Source organism: Phacochoerus africanus, chromosome 4 (genome assembly GCF_016906955.1).
Source record: "Phacochoerus africanus isolate WHEZ1 chromosome 4, ROS_Pafr_v1, whole genome shotgun sequence".
Lineage (NCBI taxonomy): Eukaryota > Metazoa > Chordata > Mammalia > Artiodactyla > Suidae > Phacochoerus > Phacochoerus africanus.
The window spans coordinates 114,815,962-114,834,843 of NC_062547.1; the positions used below are offsets into that span (position 1 = coordinate 114,815,962).

General features: G+C 38.8%; 1 protein-coding gene across 1 annotated transcript in view; it reads left to right on the forward strand.

Annotated features, from left to right (window-relative positions):
* The window catches only part of MAN2A1 (mannosidase alpha class 2A member 1), a 177,516-nt gene that overhangs the window by 148,510 nt on the left and 10,124 nt on the right, over positions 1-18,882 (forward strand). Inside the window, exons 17-20 of the mRNA XM_047778398.1 lie at positions 1,425-1,558; positions 4,579-4,720; positions 8,766-8,899; positions 16,354-16,548. Of these exons, the coding sequence (XP_047634354.1) occupies positions 1,425-1,558; positions 4,579-4,720; positions 8,766-8,899; positions 16,354-16,548 (605 nt within the window). The remainder of the gene's footprint in view (positions 1-1,424; positions 1,559-4,578; positions 4,721-8,765; positions 8,900-16,353; positions 16,549-18,882) is intronic.

Here is an 18,882-nt window from a genome sequence, read left to right on the forward strand (position 1 = left end):
TCCACACATCCCATAGATCCAAACTTCTTTTCTATTTGTGGGTCACTTTGTGTAAGCTCTGGGGATTCTTCTTGGCTCCTGGCAAAAGTCTTCCTTACTCTTTCCCCCTCCCCATTTTTCTGTACATAGTGCTCTTTTGTCTAAAGAGTTTGTTGGTTGAGTGACAGAGTGTGTGTGAGGAGGTAGAGGGGGATAATGAATAACAACTGTGGCTAAGTGTCCAGGGTTCTTGGCACTTTAAAAAGCTTCAGCTGTATGAAATTGGATATGGCCAATCTTTTTTCTTTACTGCTTTCCTAGTTGCTTTCTTTCGTAGAAGATCCTACATTATCTTTTATACTCACTCAGTTGGTACTAATAGTGTTGGGTTTCTTCCTGATTCCTTTCTCCCCCTCTGAAATAGACCCAGGGCTTCACTGAGGACCTGAAGATATAGTTAGGGTAGCATAACAGATAAAAACTAGTTAATACTTCAGGCTTATCCCCCAAAATTAAAACGTTTGATACATCTGGGACTTTTTAAAGCTGTCCTCTGCTCTATATAGTGAAGGGCAAAATGGAATCACTCCATAACAGGGTTCCTAAGAGATCCCAAACTCAATTAAAATTGATTTAAGTTCCAGGGAGCTCTCCAGATTATACTCTACAAATACTAATATGGTAATATTAGTTACAGCCATAAATTATCTCATTGGATCTCCTATCTCCTTTCCTCAATATAGATCTTGGGCTGTGATACACTGTCTCTTGAACCAACAAAGTATAAATTTCACTGCTCCTAATTTCCAGTGTGTGAGGTGAGACTGGTGAAGACATAGGCTCGAATGGCTCTGTTGAGGAATGGCAATGCAGATGAGAGGTGGACTGGCCTGTAGTGGGGCTGGCCTTTTCTCATTAATGTCCTCTTTCCCCTCTAGAACTCATTGTAGCATCATGTACCTCTTATGTTTCAGCTACATGTATCTTATTCCAGCCTCCTTATCCTTCTGTTGAGTTATATATGCCCCTGACAAATGTTTTCTACCATCTGATTTAAAAAAAAAAAAAAAAAAAAAAGATGGAGTTCCCACTGTGGCGCAGCGGAAACGAATCTGACAAGTAACCATGAGGTTGCAAGTTTGATCCTTGGCCTTGCTCATTGGGTTAAGGATCCTGCCTTGCTGTGGCTGTGATGTAGGCTGGCAGCTGTAGCTCCAGTGAGATCCCTAGCCTGGGAACTTCATATGCCGAGGATGCAGCCCTAAAAAGCAAAAAAAAAAAAAAAAAAAAGATGAATTGTGTCAGTATTTGGCATACGAGAGGTGGTAAAGATAGGGAGTAGGAAATAGGACAGTACATATAACTTTGGAAGGAGTTCTGTATAGTTTATTTAGGAAAAGTGGGGCAATTCATTTTTATTAAGATATGTATTCTTTTAAATTTAGGAATAGAAGGACAGTCTGTGGAAGTTTCCAATGTTGTGGACATCCGTAAAGAACGTAACCATGAGATTGCGATGAGAATTTCTTCTAGCATAAACAGCCAAAACAGATTTTATACTGACCTCAATGGATACCAGGTAATTTTCCGTTAAAATGTTTAAGGAGTGGGTGTAGTAGGTAACATTAATATATGAAAATAGGCCAGTTAATTTTGGAGCCTTTGAAAAAATATGCTTAAGGTTACAAATTATTTCTAAAATAAAAGTAAATTTTAGCAAATGCTTGGGAGTTCCCTTGTGACACATCTGGTTAAGGATCTGGTGTTGTCACTGCAGCTGCCCAGGTCACTGCTGTGGTGCAGATTCGATCCCTAGCCCAGGAATTTCACATGCCACGGGTATAGCCAAAAACAAAAACAAAAAACACTTGAAAGTTAGGTGTTCAACCAGATTTCCAAGGTTAGAACAAATATTCACAAGATGATTTTAAAGAACATCTATTTGTAAGGATTTTTTTTTTTTCCCAAAGGAAGACTTGGTGATCAATATGCATGTTAAATACCTTGATCCCAAAATATATGTGAATTTATCTAATTGAAAGGAAATATTAATTAAGAATTGATGCACTATATTCTTTTTCCTCATAAGAAATTGATCAATGCATATTTAGTTTATTCCATGTATATTTTAAATGTATGATTTAATAATGGCTCTTTTAAATTTCAGAAAAGCTCTTCTCTACTGATGTATGCATGTGTGTACATTTATACATGCACATGGATGTGTACATAGATAGAGATATACAAATAAAAACATTTATCTATTTAGACATATGAGTAGGTATGTATTTCGTCAAGATTTTCTTTTAATAGCTTGAAATAGTAATGGGAAAATTGATCCATAAGAAATTTTCAGATTGCCATTTCTCTAATTTACTAGAGCTCTTTTGATTGTTACTGAAATCTCTGGATTCAGAGTATATATGAATAGCAACGTATCTTTGAAATAATACTATTAAAAACATGGTGGTGTTTTTGAGACATTAGCGTCTTAGAAATTTCTGGCTATGAATAGAAATAATTTCACAAATGCTGTTACTTTGATTTTCAACTGGGATGAGTGGAAGGGATTGTGATGATTTTCTCTTCTACAATTTCCTGCAAAAGTTAAATTTAAACCTTCGCAAAGCATAAAAATTGCAGTATACATTTTGAATTAACATGTTAATTCTACTACAGCTGTTTGGTTTTCAGATGAAGCCCTGGCTTTATGGTGATTCATTTTCCTTGTGTACAAAAGCAAAGCTTTTCTTAAAATCTTACAGAAGCAATAATTTGTGTGTGTGGGTGTATACATGAATGAAAAAAACTTAGAAGTGAATAAAAATGTGAATTTTCTTTGCAAAGATCAAGCATTTGAATAAATAGGAAAATATTATTTTTAAGTCTACGAACTAAATATTTCTTCTTTTTAAAAATAAGCCATTTTTTTAATTGTTATTTCCCCAATACAATTTTTTTTTCTACTGTACAGCATGGTGACCCAGTTACACATACATGTACACATTCTGTTTTCGTACATTATCATACCTTGGAAAGAGTAGTTCCTTGGGCCAAACTAGAAATCTAGACCTACAGGTGGGAAGTGAAGGTAACAGTTGTGACAATTTTAAATGTCCTTTTTTTAAGTATACGACTTCCTTGAAGAAGGAAGATCAGGATTGGAAAGGATAAGTTTCTTTCAAGCTAGCTTTCCTGTCCTCTTTTTTTTTTTTTTTAAATATTTTACAGTTGTTTTTTTCACTAGTTTATTAATTTCCTAAGGCTATGATATGAATTATCATAAACTGGGTAGCTTAAAACAACAGAAATTTACTTTCTCACTGTCTGGACACTAGGCCTCCAAAATCAAGGTGTGGGCAGGCTCCCCTCCCTCCATCAGCCCTGGGAAAGTGTAACCTTACTCTTCTAGCCTCTGGTGGTTGCAGGCGGTCCTTGGCACTCCTTGCCTTGCAGACATATCACTCGCATCTCTGCCTCTGCTGCTGCATGGTCTTCTCCTTTATGCCTCTGTGTGTGTCTCTCTGTGTCCAATTCTCCATTTCTTGTAAGGACACCATTCTTTAGATTAGAGCCTGCCCTAATCTGGTATAACTGATGATATCTGCAGAGACCATATGTCGAAATAAAAGCACATTCATGGGATCTGGGTGAACATGAATTTTGGGGGGGATGCTATGCAGAACCAGTAAGTTCAACAGCAGACTGCAGGGTTGTTATGCAGATTAAAAATCTTACTTATGAACTACCCTATACTGTGCCTGGCGTTCATGGGTCCTCAGTACAAGTTAACTCTTATGTGTGCCTTGCACTTCCCCTTTTTTGGGTTTCATGTCAGACTTCCATGAATATAAAAGAATAGATGGCCCATTTTTGTGGGGTGTGAGTAAGATTTCTGATAACAGTCTCTGATATCTCCTCCTGAGGTTGGAGTGAGTCTGCTGGACCCAGACTAGCTTAGTGCATTGTTGGTCTCTCTCAAAAAATAAAGTTAGAGTCATCTTACATGCATTCAGATACTCGACCAAGAAAAATTGGAATTTGGAACTATCTACATTGAACTAAACAAGAAGAGTAAGCATTGAATAGTTTTTGAATATAAATAAGCATTTAATTATTATAATGTAATATGTTAGAGGATTTGATGGGAGGTCTTTGGTATTTAAGAATTACAAGAGATATTTCTTGAAAAGGGACAGCTATTATGCTTAGCATTCATTACAAAAGCAGTATGTTAGATTTAGATGAGAAATGAATACTTAATACCTTTGTAATTTATTTTATGCAAATATTGGAGAACTGGAAGACTTTTGTTAAGGATTTTTGTTCTGAATTTAAATAGTAATGCCTGTTTAAAAAATCTGGACAAGTTCTACCTTTCTCACTTAAACATTGTTTTCCAAGATGCTCAGGATTTTTCTTAATATTGTTTTGAAGAATGTTTTAGTTTTTAAGCTAGCTGTTTCACTGAACAAGAAAGGTGCTTTTTTTCTCTGAAAGAAAAGCCATCTGTAGTCAATACTAATTTTTTTAAGTACATGTGTAAATATCACTTGATTTTTTTTTTTTTTTCGTAATGAGAATTGTTTGGTCTTACAGATTCAACCCAGAATGACAATGAGCAAATTGCCTCTTCAAGCAAATGTCTATCCGATGACTACAATGGCATATATCCAGGATGCCCAGTATCGCCTGACCCTGCTCGCTGCTCAGTCCTTAGGTGTTTCAAGTTTGAAAAGTGGTGTGTATTGTTTAGATTATTTTTTTGCTCTTAGAAGTTTCAGTTTCAAGCGTATAATCTTTCTGTGAGTCATATGTATTAAATTATCATCTCCAGTCACAAGCTTTCTTCTTTTAAGAACTAGACTGTTAGTTAATTTTGAGCTTTGTGAGGCCAGCAGAAAAGAATAAATTTCCTCAATCTTCAAAGGAAGATTGAAGGGCCTAAAACTACCTGAAACTGATTACTTTTAAAGATAATTTCCGTCTTCTGATAGCCCAATTGTTTTGCCAAAGTCTCTGTTATTGTTGTGACTGAATAGAGAGCGAAATTCTGACTCAGATTAAAATAAGTTTAGATAATTTAGAGTTTAGATAGCTTAACCAAGTTTGCAAAGGTGGAATGTTGCAGTTCAGCCTTAGGTCCTTCTCTGAATCACATCCTTCTAGGACACTGCTACCTGAAAAAAGAAAGGCAGTACAGACAGTACAGGTCTGGGGGTAACAAGGTGACAGACAGGACTTTAAGGATTCCACAAAAGAGAATGAAGTGGAGAGAAGGGGAAAATAGACAGTAGACACTGACTTTTGTAAAACTTTCTATTGGGAGATTTTTGTCCTTCATAATACATGTTCTTTTTTTTTTGTCTTTTGTCTTTTTAGGGCCACACCCACCGCATATGAAAGTTCCCCGGCTAGGGGTTTAATCGAAGCTGTTGCCACCAGCCTACACCACAGCCACAGAAACGCGGGATCCAAGCCACTTCTTCAACCTACACCACAGCTCATAGCAACGCCAGATTCTTAACCCACTGAGCGAGGCCAGGGATCGAACCCACAACCTCATGGTTCCTAGTCGGATTCATTTCCAATGCACCACGACAAGAACTCCATAATACATATTCTTAATTATCATTTACGTGTCAGTTGTTCTTCTCTCATTACCTACTAAGAGTTGCTAAGACAAGTGTGTTAAGGAGCCAGGCAGATAATAAATGTGTGTGGATGCCTGGTATATTCATTTTGTATTAGGCATGTACATACATTCTGAACTTCCACACACAGAAAACCTTACTATTTCTCATGTTTCTTTGTGGCCTTCACTAAGCAAAATCAGGAGGTCGTACCAGACATGAGTACACTTATAAAAATAATAACAGCCTCACGTGGGGATCCAGTAGGGGTACTGGGATTTGAACACATTGCAAAGCACATCCCCCATGTACAGTAGAGTGGCCACTGCTTAGTGTGAGTTCATTGTGGCTTTGGAGACAGGGACCCAGTACTGCCAAAATTTTCTGTTTTTGAAGAGAAGCCCAGAAGTCTAGAATTTTACATGAAGTTGCCCATTCTGTCACTGTTGACATAATTTTTTTTTAAATCAAGACATAAAACCGCCTTGTGTCAGAGGTGACTCCTGAGCTACCCATTTTTAAACCCTGCCTTAAATTCTCAAAACTGGGCTCTCACTGGTGGACTAGACCATAGGATTCAAGCAGCTATGAACCAAACAGTGTTGTCTCACTTCCCTGATAAAAGACACTGGTATCAATGCCCAGATACCCTGGTATTGGCAGAGCTTTGGACCTAAAAACAGTTTGGGTACAGGCCAGGAGACAGTAGTGTCACATAGTGTGTAGACGAATGTTTGGAGGCAGAGAAGAGTTGAAATGGCCAAAAGATTGAAATACTCATTTGATGACGTGAGCGAGCTGTAGCTGGGCGTGAGGGCAGCTACCCCCAGTGCCTGAGGAACATGTTCTAAACGGTTGTCTTATAAAGTATGAAGCGAGTAAAAATGAAAATTCTAGCCATTGCTGATAGTTTTATGTTCTGGATCCCTAAACTGAGAAGAAAAACCTAAGCAGAGTAGGTTTGACTATGTAAGTGCAATAGTTACTAAAATCTTTTATGTGCCCTTTTTATGCCAAATGATTGCTCAATATAATGGCAAATATGAATGAATGGGTGGGTGAATATATATGTTTAAGCACATATAATTTTAGATTTGATATAATCTTTTTTCTTTTTTTTTCCTTTTTTTATTAAAGTATAGTTGATTTACAGTGTTGTGTCAATTTCTGCTGATATATGTATGTATATATATGTGTATGTATGTATACATATGATATATATGTATATGTATATATATATATTCTTCGTCTCATGTTATCTTCTGTTATGCTCTATCCCAAGAGATTGAATATAGTTCCTTGTTCCGTACAGTAGGACCTTATTGTTTATCCATTCGAAATGCAATAGTTTGCATTCTACTAATCCCAAACTCCCAGTCCATCTCACTCCCTCCTTCTCCCCCTTGGCAACCACAAGGCTGCTCTTCATGTCCGTGAATCTCTTTCTGTTTTGTAGATAGGTTCGTCTGTGTCATCTAAAACAGTATATTGAAGTTCCCGTTGTGGCCCAGTGGTTAACGAATCTGACTAGGAGCTGTGAGGTTGAGGGTTCGATCCCCGGCCTCACTCAGTGGGTTAAGTATCTGGCTTTGCCGTGAGCTGTGGTGTAGGTCGCAGACGCAGCAGCTCGGATCCTGAGTTGCTGTGACTCTGGCGTAGGCCAGTGGCTGTAGCTCCGTTTAGTCCCCTAGCCTGTGAACCTCCATATGCCCTGGGAGCAGCCCTAGAAAAGGCAAAAAGACAAAAAATAAAATAAAATATGGTATAATCTTAAACGTATAAATATGTCCCTGGGTGTTTTTTTTTTTTTCTCCAGTTTCTTTTAGTGTGTAATTTTGTAACCTAAACATTAGCTTTTACAGCTTAAAGGAGAGGAGTTGTAGAATTATTGCACAGCAAACAAAGGAACCAAGTCTGACAACTTTTTGAGCTGTAGGAGGGAGGACAGTAGGGATGTTTCTAACCTAGTGTCAGGGAGGGAAGGGGGGTCATGCTCTCTCCAAATCTTAGGGCTTCATGTATCACCACTCATCAAATAACCTAAAATTTTACTTCAGATCCTTTTTAGATCCTTTCCTTCTGTATTTGCCTTATTACTCCATGTGCAATATACCTTTTTTTAAGGAACCTCATAAACAGTTTAAAATGTCAAAGGCTGCCACTAAAAGTTTTGGAGGCTTTAATTTACCCTTTCTTTTTTTTTTTAATTTTTTATTGTAGTTGATTTACAATGCTCTGTAATATCTGCTGCACAGCAGTGACCCAGGTGTATATACATACACTTGTGTGTGTGTGCGTATACATACATAGCATATATATATATATATACACACACACATATATATATATTCTTTTTTTCACATTATCCTCCATCACAGGGAACTATATTTAATCACCTATGATGGAACATGATGGAGGATAATTTACCCTTTTGATTCATTTTTTAAGTTTCACTTTAATTTTGAACTCTTCTGTCCCATTTTTAAATTTCTTCTTTAATTAGACACTGATGAAGAAAAGGAGAAAGACAGTCCTGTTTTATGAATTTGTACTAGCTGCTTTGAGCTATTATCAAGAGGAAGCACGTAGTGTGTATATGCCAATCCCAAACCCCCAGTCCATCCCTCCCCCTGCCCCCACCTGTCTCCTTTGGTAATCATAAGTTTGTTTTCAAAGTGTGGGAGTCAATTTCTGTTTTGCAAATAAGTTCATTTGTATACATTTTAAGATTCTATATATAAGTGATATCGTATGATGTTTGTCTTTCACTGTCTAACTTCACTTAGTGTGATAATCTCTGGGTTCACTCTGGTATATAGAATGACTGGCCAACAGGGACCTGCTGTGTAGCACAGGGAACTCTACCCAATATTCTGTGATAATCTACCTGCGAAAAGAATCCGTAAAAGAATGGATGTGTGTACATGTGTAACTGAATCACCTGGTTGTACAGCAGAAATTATCACAATATTGAAAATCAACTATACTTCAATAAAACTTTAAAAAATTGAAAGAAAAAAACAAAAGCCTATGCATGGTACTGTTGTTGTATAGATCTGTCACCCTGACTGGAGGAGAAACTTATGTTGAGATCCTGCCTTATATTTAACTGATTCTTAGTGACTAAGCCTGGCCTGTTTGATTGTTTGGTAGGTCAGATTGAAGTTATCATGGATCGAAGACTCATGCAAGATGATAATCGTGGCCTTGAGCAAGGTGTCCACGATAACAAGATTACAGCTAATTTATTTCGAATACTGCTAGAAAAAAGAAGTGTCGTGAACATGGTAGGACAAAAAAACTCTCATGTTCTGATATTTCTTGCTCTTTGTCATCCAAAATTATGGCTTTGTACTTTCTTTATTTTTTGCACTTTTCGCTACTGAGATATCTTTATAATAGTCTTAGCCTGTAATCACAAGAAAGAGAACTTCACGTACATTTATCATGTAAGATTTGCATTTATGCCATGTTATGTTTTATTTCTGCTTCTTATGTAGATATAAAATAATGTTAAGGAATCAGTTTGGGTGAAATCCTCTGAAGTTATTTTGGAAGAAATAGGAGTTGATTTTAAAGAACAGAGCTTGGTCACATACTTAGGAGATTAAGTTTGCTTAGTAAAATTTACTGGAAACCTTAGAGTACTCATTTTTGTCTTAGATTCATCTGTTCAAAGTGGATTTACTTGTCTGTCATCTTGTTCCATTTTCATTCCTCAAAGCAAAAATCCAGCATTCCATGTTAGTCTGGCAAAAGTGAGAACCCACCTGATAGTGTTCTTCAGACAGTGAAAAAGTTACCCTCAGAGCCTTCTATATACTGTTTGACTACCCACTTCAGATGGTCCTTGACATGCCCCCTTTTCTCCTACTCTGCTGTCCTTCTTTCTGCACTGACCATTTCAAATCTTTTCTGTTCTTTTCAGCAGTGGCCTTGCCATCTACTTTGTAGAGAGAACAGCTGTTTGATGGGACTCTCTCTTCTGGATGCCAAGCATCTGTTCCTCTCTCCTTCTTCCCTCATGTTACAAAGGGGATGTTTCCCTTCCTTTCATCATAGGCCAGTCCCTCCACTTGTCCCTGGCACCAACCCCAGACTCCCTCCAGAGGATAACTGGTATTAGCCACCCTTCCGCCTTCCCTGCCTCTGCCCCTTTCTCTTGGCTTTTAAACACTCTTCATTTTCTTCCATTAAAAATAAAAACAAAAAAGCAGCTGTCACTCATGCTTGCATTTTCATTTCCCCTCCACTGCTATCCCATCTTCTCTACTCCACTGAGCCAGAGTTGACGAGCTGAGTTTGTATCTTCACCTCCGTCTCACACTCAGTTCCTTTCAGTCGGGATTTAGCTTCCAACATACACTCTTGCCGGCGTCACTAGATCCAGTGGATGTTTTCCATCATCATCTTACTTCCCCGTTCAGCAGCATTTGACACTGACCATTGTCATGTCTTAAAATACTGCCCAGCCAGGGCTTCCATGCTGTCTGCTTGCTTGGTTTTCCTCCTACCTCTAGGGCAGTTTGCTCTGCTAGCTCTTTATTCGGCCATTAAATACTAGAGCCCCCAAGGCTCAACCCCAGGCCTTTTCCTTTTCTCCTTTTATTCTTCCTCTGCATCAGATGGAACCCACAAATACATTTCCCCCCTACCCCCAGCTTTGGTCTCACCTCTTAGCTCCAGATCCATCTATGTAGTTGTTTCCTGGCATTTCTTCCTCCATTTCTAAGGGCATCTCAGCTTGATATATCCAAAGTCACTCTCATGATCTCCCTTCCCCCCACACCTGGCCCTTCTCCAGTGCCCCCCCTCCCGCCTTGATAACTGGCCACCACCTTCCATCCAGTGGCAGACACCTAGAGGTCATCTCTGATAAAAGTTTCTCCCTTACTTGCTTCACCAGTCATCACCAATGCTTGGCTATCTCATTGCTTAAATATTTCAAATCTATCAACTTGCTTACATCACCAGTTCTAATCTGAACTAGCATCATGTGTTTCTTGGAGGTAGCCTATGCACATCCACGCCACCCTCTCCTTTCTGCCCTAACTGTTCTTAACTTAGTAAAAAGTGGGTTTTGTTTTTTCAAAACCAAATCTGACCTCACTGTGCTCTGCTTAACCCCTCTCCATCTTCTCATCATTCTCAGTATAAAAGCTAGATCCTGGGAATTTCCATCATGGCGCAGCGAAAATGAATCCAACTAGGAACCATGAGGTTGCGGGTTCGATCCCTGGCCTTGCTCAGTGGGTTAAGGATCTGGCATTGCTATGAGCTGTGGTGTAGGTCGCAAATGCAGCTCAGATCTGACGTTGCTGTGACTGTGGCGAAGGCTGGCAGCTACAGCTCCAATTGGACCCCTAGCCTGGGAACCTCCATATGCCATGGGTGCAGCCCTAAAAAGTCAAAAGACAAAAAAAAAAAAAAAGCCAGATCCTTAGCACAGCCTGCAAAGCTCCTTCCTCATAGCATGGGCCCCGCCCATCCCCATTCCTTATCCAGCATGGCTCTCCCTGTTTCTGCTCTGGGACAGCTTATTTCCTTTCCATCATAAGCCCCCCACATGCTATCCTCACAGCATCTTTGCACATACCTTTTCAGTCTCTCTGCCCAGGGACTCTCAGTCAGAGCCCACTTCATCAACTGCATCAGTCTGACCAGGTCACATCCCCTCCTGTGCTCCCCCAGAACCAGGCATCTCTCCTTCGTGTGTGTGTGATTATATGATCATTGTCTTTCTCCTCCTGTGGACCATATACTCCCTGGGAGTAAGGGCTGTGTCTCTGTCTGCTTCTAGTATGTTCCTAGCAGAACAAATACACAGTGTATGTTGTATGAATGAATACACACATGCACAAATGAATGAACTGTGATAGTACATTGCACACTGTATTTACCACAGTTACTGCTCACTGCCTTGTCACCAGATGCATGTTCTATAACCCCTCTTAGGTTCTAGGGACTTGTCTATTTCATTTTCATGTGCTCCACAGGGCCTCCTGGCCTGTGGTAGACATTCTGTAAATAAAATACTAGTTGATTGAATGAAATAGCAGTAGCTAATTAAGGCAAAGAATTCATCCAGTGTTTAGACTCTTTTAGGAAAAAGATTTTTAATACCCATTTTAGATGTCAAGATTTATACCAGTTCTTGGGACTCATGGTTTAAATCAATTACTGACAAGATAGCTTAGCTTTAGGACTAAAACTGCATACAAAACTTATTGTCTGAGTGCTGGCAGTTACTATCTTTTACTCCTCCTGAAATGTTTCTGGCTTTTATGATTTTTCTCTCTATATAGACACTAATTTACAAGACTTCTCTTAACTATGGCAATAAGAATTTTCATGTCAGATCTATAAAGCTTTCACTTAGAAGTTAAATAATGTGTTTATTCTCATTCAAAACTCTTTGGATAGTAATTGATTTAAATTTGACTCAGAGTTTTTTAATCTTGGGTTGGTTTAATTTTTTTTTTGCTCAACTGTAGATTCTTGAGCTTCAATCAAGAGTTTCTTTTTAAAAAATGAACTAGAGAAGAAAAAATAAGTTTTAATTTTTAGTGAAATTGATTAAAAAGACATTGGATTAATAAGTGTTACATATTATATATCACTTAAATTTTCTAGAAATTATTTTTATTTTCAGGTCAGGCTAATGACTAAAAACATCAATGGTAGAAACTGAGATGAGGAAACACTCCTTGGAAAGGAAGGCATTTTAGTAGGAACCCTTGAGCCTGCTCACGCCCGACGGGAATAATCCGGGATAACTGAATGGAAATGCATCCTGTTTTCAAGCATTGTGCAGAGGGGCAGTGAGAACAAGACTGGGATGATAAATATTTGCTGGAAGTCTAGATGCCCAGTAGAGGACTGTGGCTGTGGAGGTTGACTGTGGTCCACGGCAACAGTGCTCAGAGGGCAGCAGAAGTGGAAAATAGGAATTATCTCATCAGCATTGACCTTTGAGGATTTATGACTTTGACCCTTGCTTCCTCCTGCCTTCCTGTTGTTGACTGCTGAAGTAAAGAGGTCGTTGAACTAGGAATGACAGCACAGTTAACAGTGTTCAAATGTTACAACGGTGTCGTTTTTCCTCTGGATACCAGTTCTTTACATATACAGAGAGGAAGTAGGGAGAGACCGGATGAACAACCCAAATGCTGACAGAGCTCAGGGAAGCGATGGCCTGAGGGAGGGTGGTCAGGTTTAAGGGCAGAGGCTTAAATCAGGGGATCAGGGAGTCTGTGGTGAGCACGAGGATGGACACATACCCACTTCAGAGCCACAACTCGGCTTCACGTGATTGTTTCCACGTGGGAATGCGGGAGTCCAGTGTGACTTCAGTTTCCAGTTTTGGGGGTAAAAAACCAGTTATCTGTTTGGGGGAGTTTTTGTTATTATTGATGTTTTTGATGATTTTAATGTGAAATTGCTTTTTTTTTTTTTTTGAGAGGTAGCTGAAAAACCAATAACTTTTGAATACCATGCAAAACTACCAAAACATATCTAAATAGGCAAATTCGGCCCACATGTTGCCAGGTTTCAGCTCTGTGCTAGATTGTATTGATATCTAAATCTCTAAATCTCATAAGTCTATATATTTTCATTCATTCTCTCACCTTCTCCCGCTTTTTTCTTTTTACCCTATCCTTCCCCCTACAGTAATATTCTCCCTTATTTATATTGCATTGCTTGTTAACTTAATAATTTATAAATCAGTTAATCATCAACAGACATTTATCAAGTTCTCACCAGGTGTCAGGTCATCCTGAGTAAACAAAGGTGACTGAAAAAAATGATCTCTTACTATCTTAATAAGTTAGCAACTTTTGATGTAGAAGAAATGGAAACTTTTGATGTTTAAGGATCAGATAATTCGTGTGGGCTTAATGAAGGGCACCGAGGAGCCTGGTGGGAAGTTCTGACTTATAATATAAGGGCTGAAACCCAGTGGAGAAGACCTCAGCATGATGTGGTTTGGATTAGAAGGTACTTAGAAACGCTGGTTCAGTTCAAGCAGGCTGCGAGGAAAAAGCCAAACTTGTACAGTGAGCAACCCTCCAACCTACAAGAAGCCAAATAATGTTTATAATAATATATTCATTACTATAAGGCTGAAGAATTCATTTATAGCTCAAACGTTTAAGATTTCCTATAGCAAATATGTTTTATAGTCTTTGGATTTATCATCAGAGTTATAGTTAAAAGATTACCTTTCTAGGAGATTAATCAAAATAGTGATGGTTGCACAGTTAAATATCATGTTGAGCTGCCTGTTGCTATAAACGTGTTAAAGTGTGTGAATGATACACTTTCCCTAAGACTCTGTCTCACCTGGCCTGGCCAGTGTCGATAGGTTACTGGCTCACAGAGCTCTTCTGGCACCAGACCACAACTCTTCCACTAAGTTCTCTTCCTTATCTTGCTTAGGAGGCAATAAATATGGCACAGTTCTTGAGTGCTCAAGGTGCTTTCATTCATGGCATAGTATCCTTTGACAAGACTTTAGCATGTTTTTAAGTCTGCATCTTTTTTCCAGTCCAAAATTAGTTAAAGGGTGAGGCTCATACTTCTGATTCCAGAGGGAGCTCTGATTTATTTCCCTAAAAGATTGGGAGGATGTCTGGGGTGGCAGTTTCTAGCACAGGTCAGCAGAGCAGTGTGGGACTGACCATGTGACAGTTACCTGGGAGCTTTTAACTTTACCTTCCCAGGGTCCCACTTCTGGATACTCTGGTTCAGCAGATCTGAGCTTGGGTTCAGGGATCTGTGTTTTATGAAAGCTTTCCAAGCCATTCTGATATATGGTCAATCTGGGGGAAGCACTGAGGGTCAGGAGAACTGAGTTGGAAAAATGGTAAATATGCCCATTAGTACTTCTAAGGTATAGATAATCTGCCCGGAAGTAACCTGCCTCTTCTCTGAAGTGTCCAGGGATTCCTCTGCAGCACAAAACAATGCCAGAGAGCTTTTTCTGAATGTTCCTTGACCTAGAATGGACTTAATGCCTCCTGAATCTGATAAGGCAGGTGTTTTCCTTTCTATAAGCATCTTTTATCTTTTATTAGTTAAAAGTGATTTTGTTGGCAATCCTGACCTAGATTATGAAGTCCTTTGATCTTTGAGTACATTGAAAGCATCTTGTTGAAAATGTTCTTACTCTGTTCATGTTACAAGCTGCATTAAATTTCAATATTGTTGAAGAATATTATTGTGTATGCTTATTTACTCTTTCCTTTTAAAAAGGAAATGGAATGGATACTTTTTTTAACAACTCTTTTCATACCCAATATTTTTTGTCAGTATCTTAATAGTGTAGTGTGCCTCTGTTGCCTTTAAAAAAAATTTGTTTTTCTCTTTCTCTCCATGGTCTGAATTATAATGACATACAGTTTGCTGCTGGCACTCTTTGCTAACACCCTCACTTCAATGCTAATCTGACATTCTGAATTTTAAGCTCTATATCTTCTATAAATTTTGTCTTTTCTCACAGATAAGTAGCCAAGCCTTTTATTTGAGCCCTCTGTTTTAAAAAGGATGCAAAATCAGAAGATATCAGTGAAAAAAGTCATTTCCAAAACTGAGATACAAAATTAAATTTTCTCCAGTCGTTGTTGGTGATCAGACCTTTCTACGTGAATTATGCTTTCTTCTTAGTGCTTTTCTGTGTCTGCTTTTACACCTTAGGTATTACTGGTTAAGGTTCTACTTAGTCATTGATTTAATTAATTGTATATGTTATCTCCATATGTATATCCCCAGTCTTGGTAGACTTACTTAATATTTGAAAATGTGTGATAGCTGTTCTTTCACACATGTACTAGTTCCTATTTTTAGAATAAAGTGAAGCAACTGATAATGATTTTACCAAATTTAAAGAAAGCAGATGATCAGGATATGCTACCTGTGTTATTTTCAGACCTTATTTATCCTGAGGGTTTTTTTTTAATCCTATTATTGGATATTATTTATAGAACACAGCTTTGGATCAATATGTAACAGTCTAATCAAGTGTATAAGTGAATCCGTGAGAATATAATGGATAAAACCTGAGGAAAAGGGATAACATTTGATAATGTATGTGGTATTTGTTTTTTTGGGGGGTTTTTTGGGGTTTTTTTTTGTCTTTTTTGCTATTTCTTGGGCCGCTCCCGCGGCATATGGAGGTTCCCAGGCTAGGGGTCGAATCGGAGCTGTAGCCACCGGCCTACGCCAGAGCCACAGCAACGCAGGATCCGAGCCGCGTCTGCAACCTACACCACAGCTCACGGCAACGCCGGATCGTTAACCCACTGAGCAAGGGCAGGGACTGAACCCGCAACCTCATGGTTCCTAGTTGGATTCGTTAACCACTGCGCCACGACGGGAACTCTGTATGTGGTATTTGAATGTCCCAACCCATCTACTTTGAGAGTTCTGTGGTAGATTGAGACAAAATTTCCATAAAAGTTGTACCCTGTCTTACAATGTTTGTGGAGAATGTCGTCAGGATGTTTAGTTTTAAAGCAATGGGAAAGACCTATTTCTACACATGAGCATTAAGTCGATATTGTTTTCTTGTATCGTTTAGAACTGCATGTGGTAATCCACTGTGCATTTATAAAATAGAATGAAACTAGAGTACGCATATATTTTTGTATTTCTTTCCTCATTAAGCCCTGTCTGGTCATTCAATTAACATGATAAGAACTGTAAATACATAACTCTTAAGCAATTTTGTTTTTCTTACTAGGAAGAAGAAAAGAAGTCGGTCAGTTATCCTTCCCTCCTTAGCCACATAACTTCTTCTTTCCTGAATCATCCTGTCTTTCCAATGACAGAAAAGGTCCCTGTGCCCACCCTTCAGCTGCTGGGTGAATTCTCTCCATTAATGTCATCTTTGCCATGTGACATTCATCTGGTTAATCTGAGGACTATACAGTCAAAGGTATATCTCAAAATATATCTATAAAAAATGACTTTTTATACTATACGTCGTGTAGGGGGTGGGAAGAAAAAAGAAATGCTATAGGTTTTACTGTGCTTTGAGGAATAATTAAGAGGACATCCCCTTTAGGCAACATCATTATACTTTTCATTTGACTGTTGCTGTGTAGTTTAGAGCATGTCCGAAGACTAATTTATTTTATTCTCCGAAAAGTTTTGTATGGTGAGCAGGTCAGGGAATATCAGCTTCTTTTTACAGATAAGGAAGCTGAAACTGGCCTCAGGTCACATAATTAGTGGGTGAGAAAACCAGGCCTTAAGATCAGCTGTACTGGCAGTTTTCTTTTGTTTTTTCTTGTTAGCCAGTGTTTCGCAGGAGTTAGAGAAATAGAAAGCATAATGTTTAATTATTTCTGTACCAGAGGCTTTGTACATTCATATCTTTTCTCCTAGAAATACAAATGTCCTAAAAAAAAAAAAAAACCTCAAATCTTTTCAGTAAAAAACCAACTCTTCAGGAGAAATATAAAGGTATATTAGAGGAAGAAGAGCCAAGGGAAGTTTTTATTAGGTGTGGATTTTTAATTACATTGAATTGCTTGAATTTACCTATTTGCCTGCTTTTAAAATCTGAGGCTACTTTGAAAAGAATAAAAGATTAGACATTTGTCTTCATTTTTATATGTTGCAGAGCTATGTTGATATTGTGAATTGACATACACTTAGTTGGAAGTAGTAAGTGGTTATGGATTCTATGGGAAGTATCTTTTAATAAACAGTCTAAGTGTGAAAAGAAGATAGAGTAGAAAAAAATGTTTAGCTTAAGAACAAAGAACTGAAGCGCGCCAGAAAAGGAAGAATCAGTGCCTACAAATTTGGATATTTAGGGCTTTAAAACTCTATGTCCAAGATGAAGAACTTATGTCTGACTATGTAGGAAAATTCATATGACTAGTAATAATGAATACAAGTGATTGTTAGAGGCCTGTGTTTGTATCTCAGTGTCAAAAGGCCTTGTTTGCTCACAGGATTTATTTCATGCCTGCTAGGTGTCAGTTACTCCTAAAGACACTAGGGGTACAGTCATGGACTAAACAGACAAGAGCCCCTGCTCTTCCGGAGCTGTGATTCTTGTGGGAGGAGAAAAAATAATGAAAGATGAAAAAATAAGGGAACGATATGTTAGTGATAGGTGTTATTATGAAAGGGAAAAAGGAGGGAAGGGCAATTCTAGAAGGTGATTTGAATAGGGTGTTTGGAGAAGGCCTTGCAGAAAAGGTGATAAGGCAGTAAATATCTGAAGAAGGTCAGGGAATAAAAGACTTGTCTGGATTTCTGGGGGTAAAGTGGTCAGGAAGCATGACAGACAAGGAGATACTGTATTGGTCAGAATGGAAGCTTGCTGAGACCTGGGCTTTTTTTTTTTTTTTTTTTTTTTTTTTTTTTTTTTTTTTTTGATGCTTTGCTTTATCCCTCTGCCCAGAAAAGAGCCCGCACCTAGTAGGGGCTTGGTAATAATTTGTTGACAAGTGATGCTTTTGAGTGTTCTAAGATTCTGCTATGGTCTTTTGCGGGTCTCCTTTAACCCACAAAAGAGTACACTAGAGATGGATGGACTCTCTCAGGAAACCTGTCATTAACTCGTGGACTAAAGAGAATGAAAGGATAGAGTGGAGGGTACCAAAGGTTCTGAGCCTCAGGCTGCCACCACCAGGCCTGGACAGGATGGTAAAGAGTGTAAACCAGCTGAAGGACCTTTGCTATACCTTAGCTTCATTTCTAGATGATTCTTTCCCATGGTGGTTTTCTGAAAGCAGCCCCAGCTGACTCTGGAATCAGTGAGTGTAGGGTTTTACCCTCTACAATCCAAGAACACAATCTGCTTGTGTTCCAGATGACCTCTTTTTTTGGTTAGCTGGTCCTTTCATTCTTCCTTCTACTGGCTCTCTTCCTGTCATATAAATCTAATCACTTTCTGGATGAAAAATCCTGTTGCCTACTGAACTGGTTCAGACTCAGGGGCAGTCAGGCCCTCTGCAGTCTGGCCTCCATTGGCTGTGGCCACCTGGCTTCCCATTGCCCTTCTCACCTGTGAACAGGTGGAACACCTTCACTCCCTGTCAGCTGCATGACTGCGGGCTCAGCTCCCATTTATGAGATGAGCCTGATATCACACGCCTGCTTCAGGTCTAGTGTGAGAAACATGAAATAAGACTGTTAGAGCCCTTTGAAAACAGAAGTGCTTTGTAGATACACACTGCTGTCCTGATAATGCTTACGGTACATGCGACCTCAGGTGCAAACTAGGGTTTTAGCAGAGACGATAGAAAGCAAT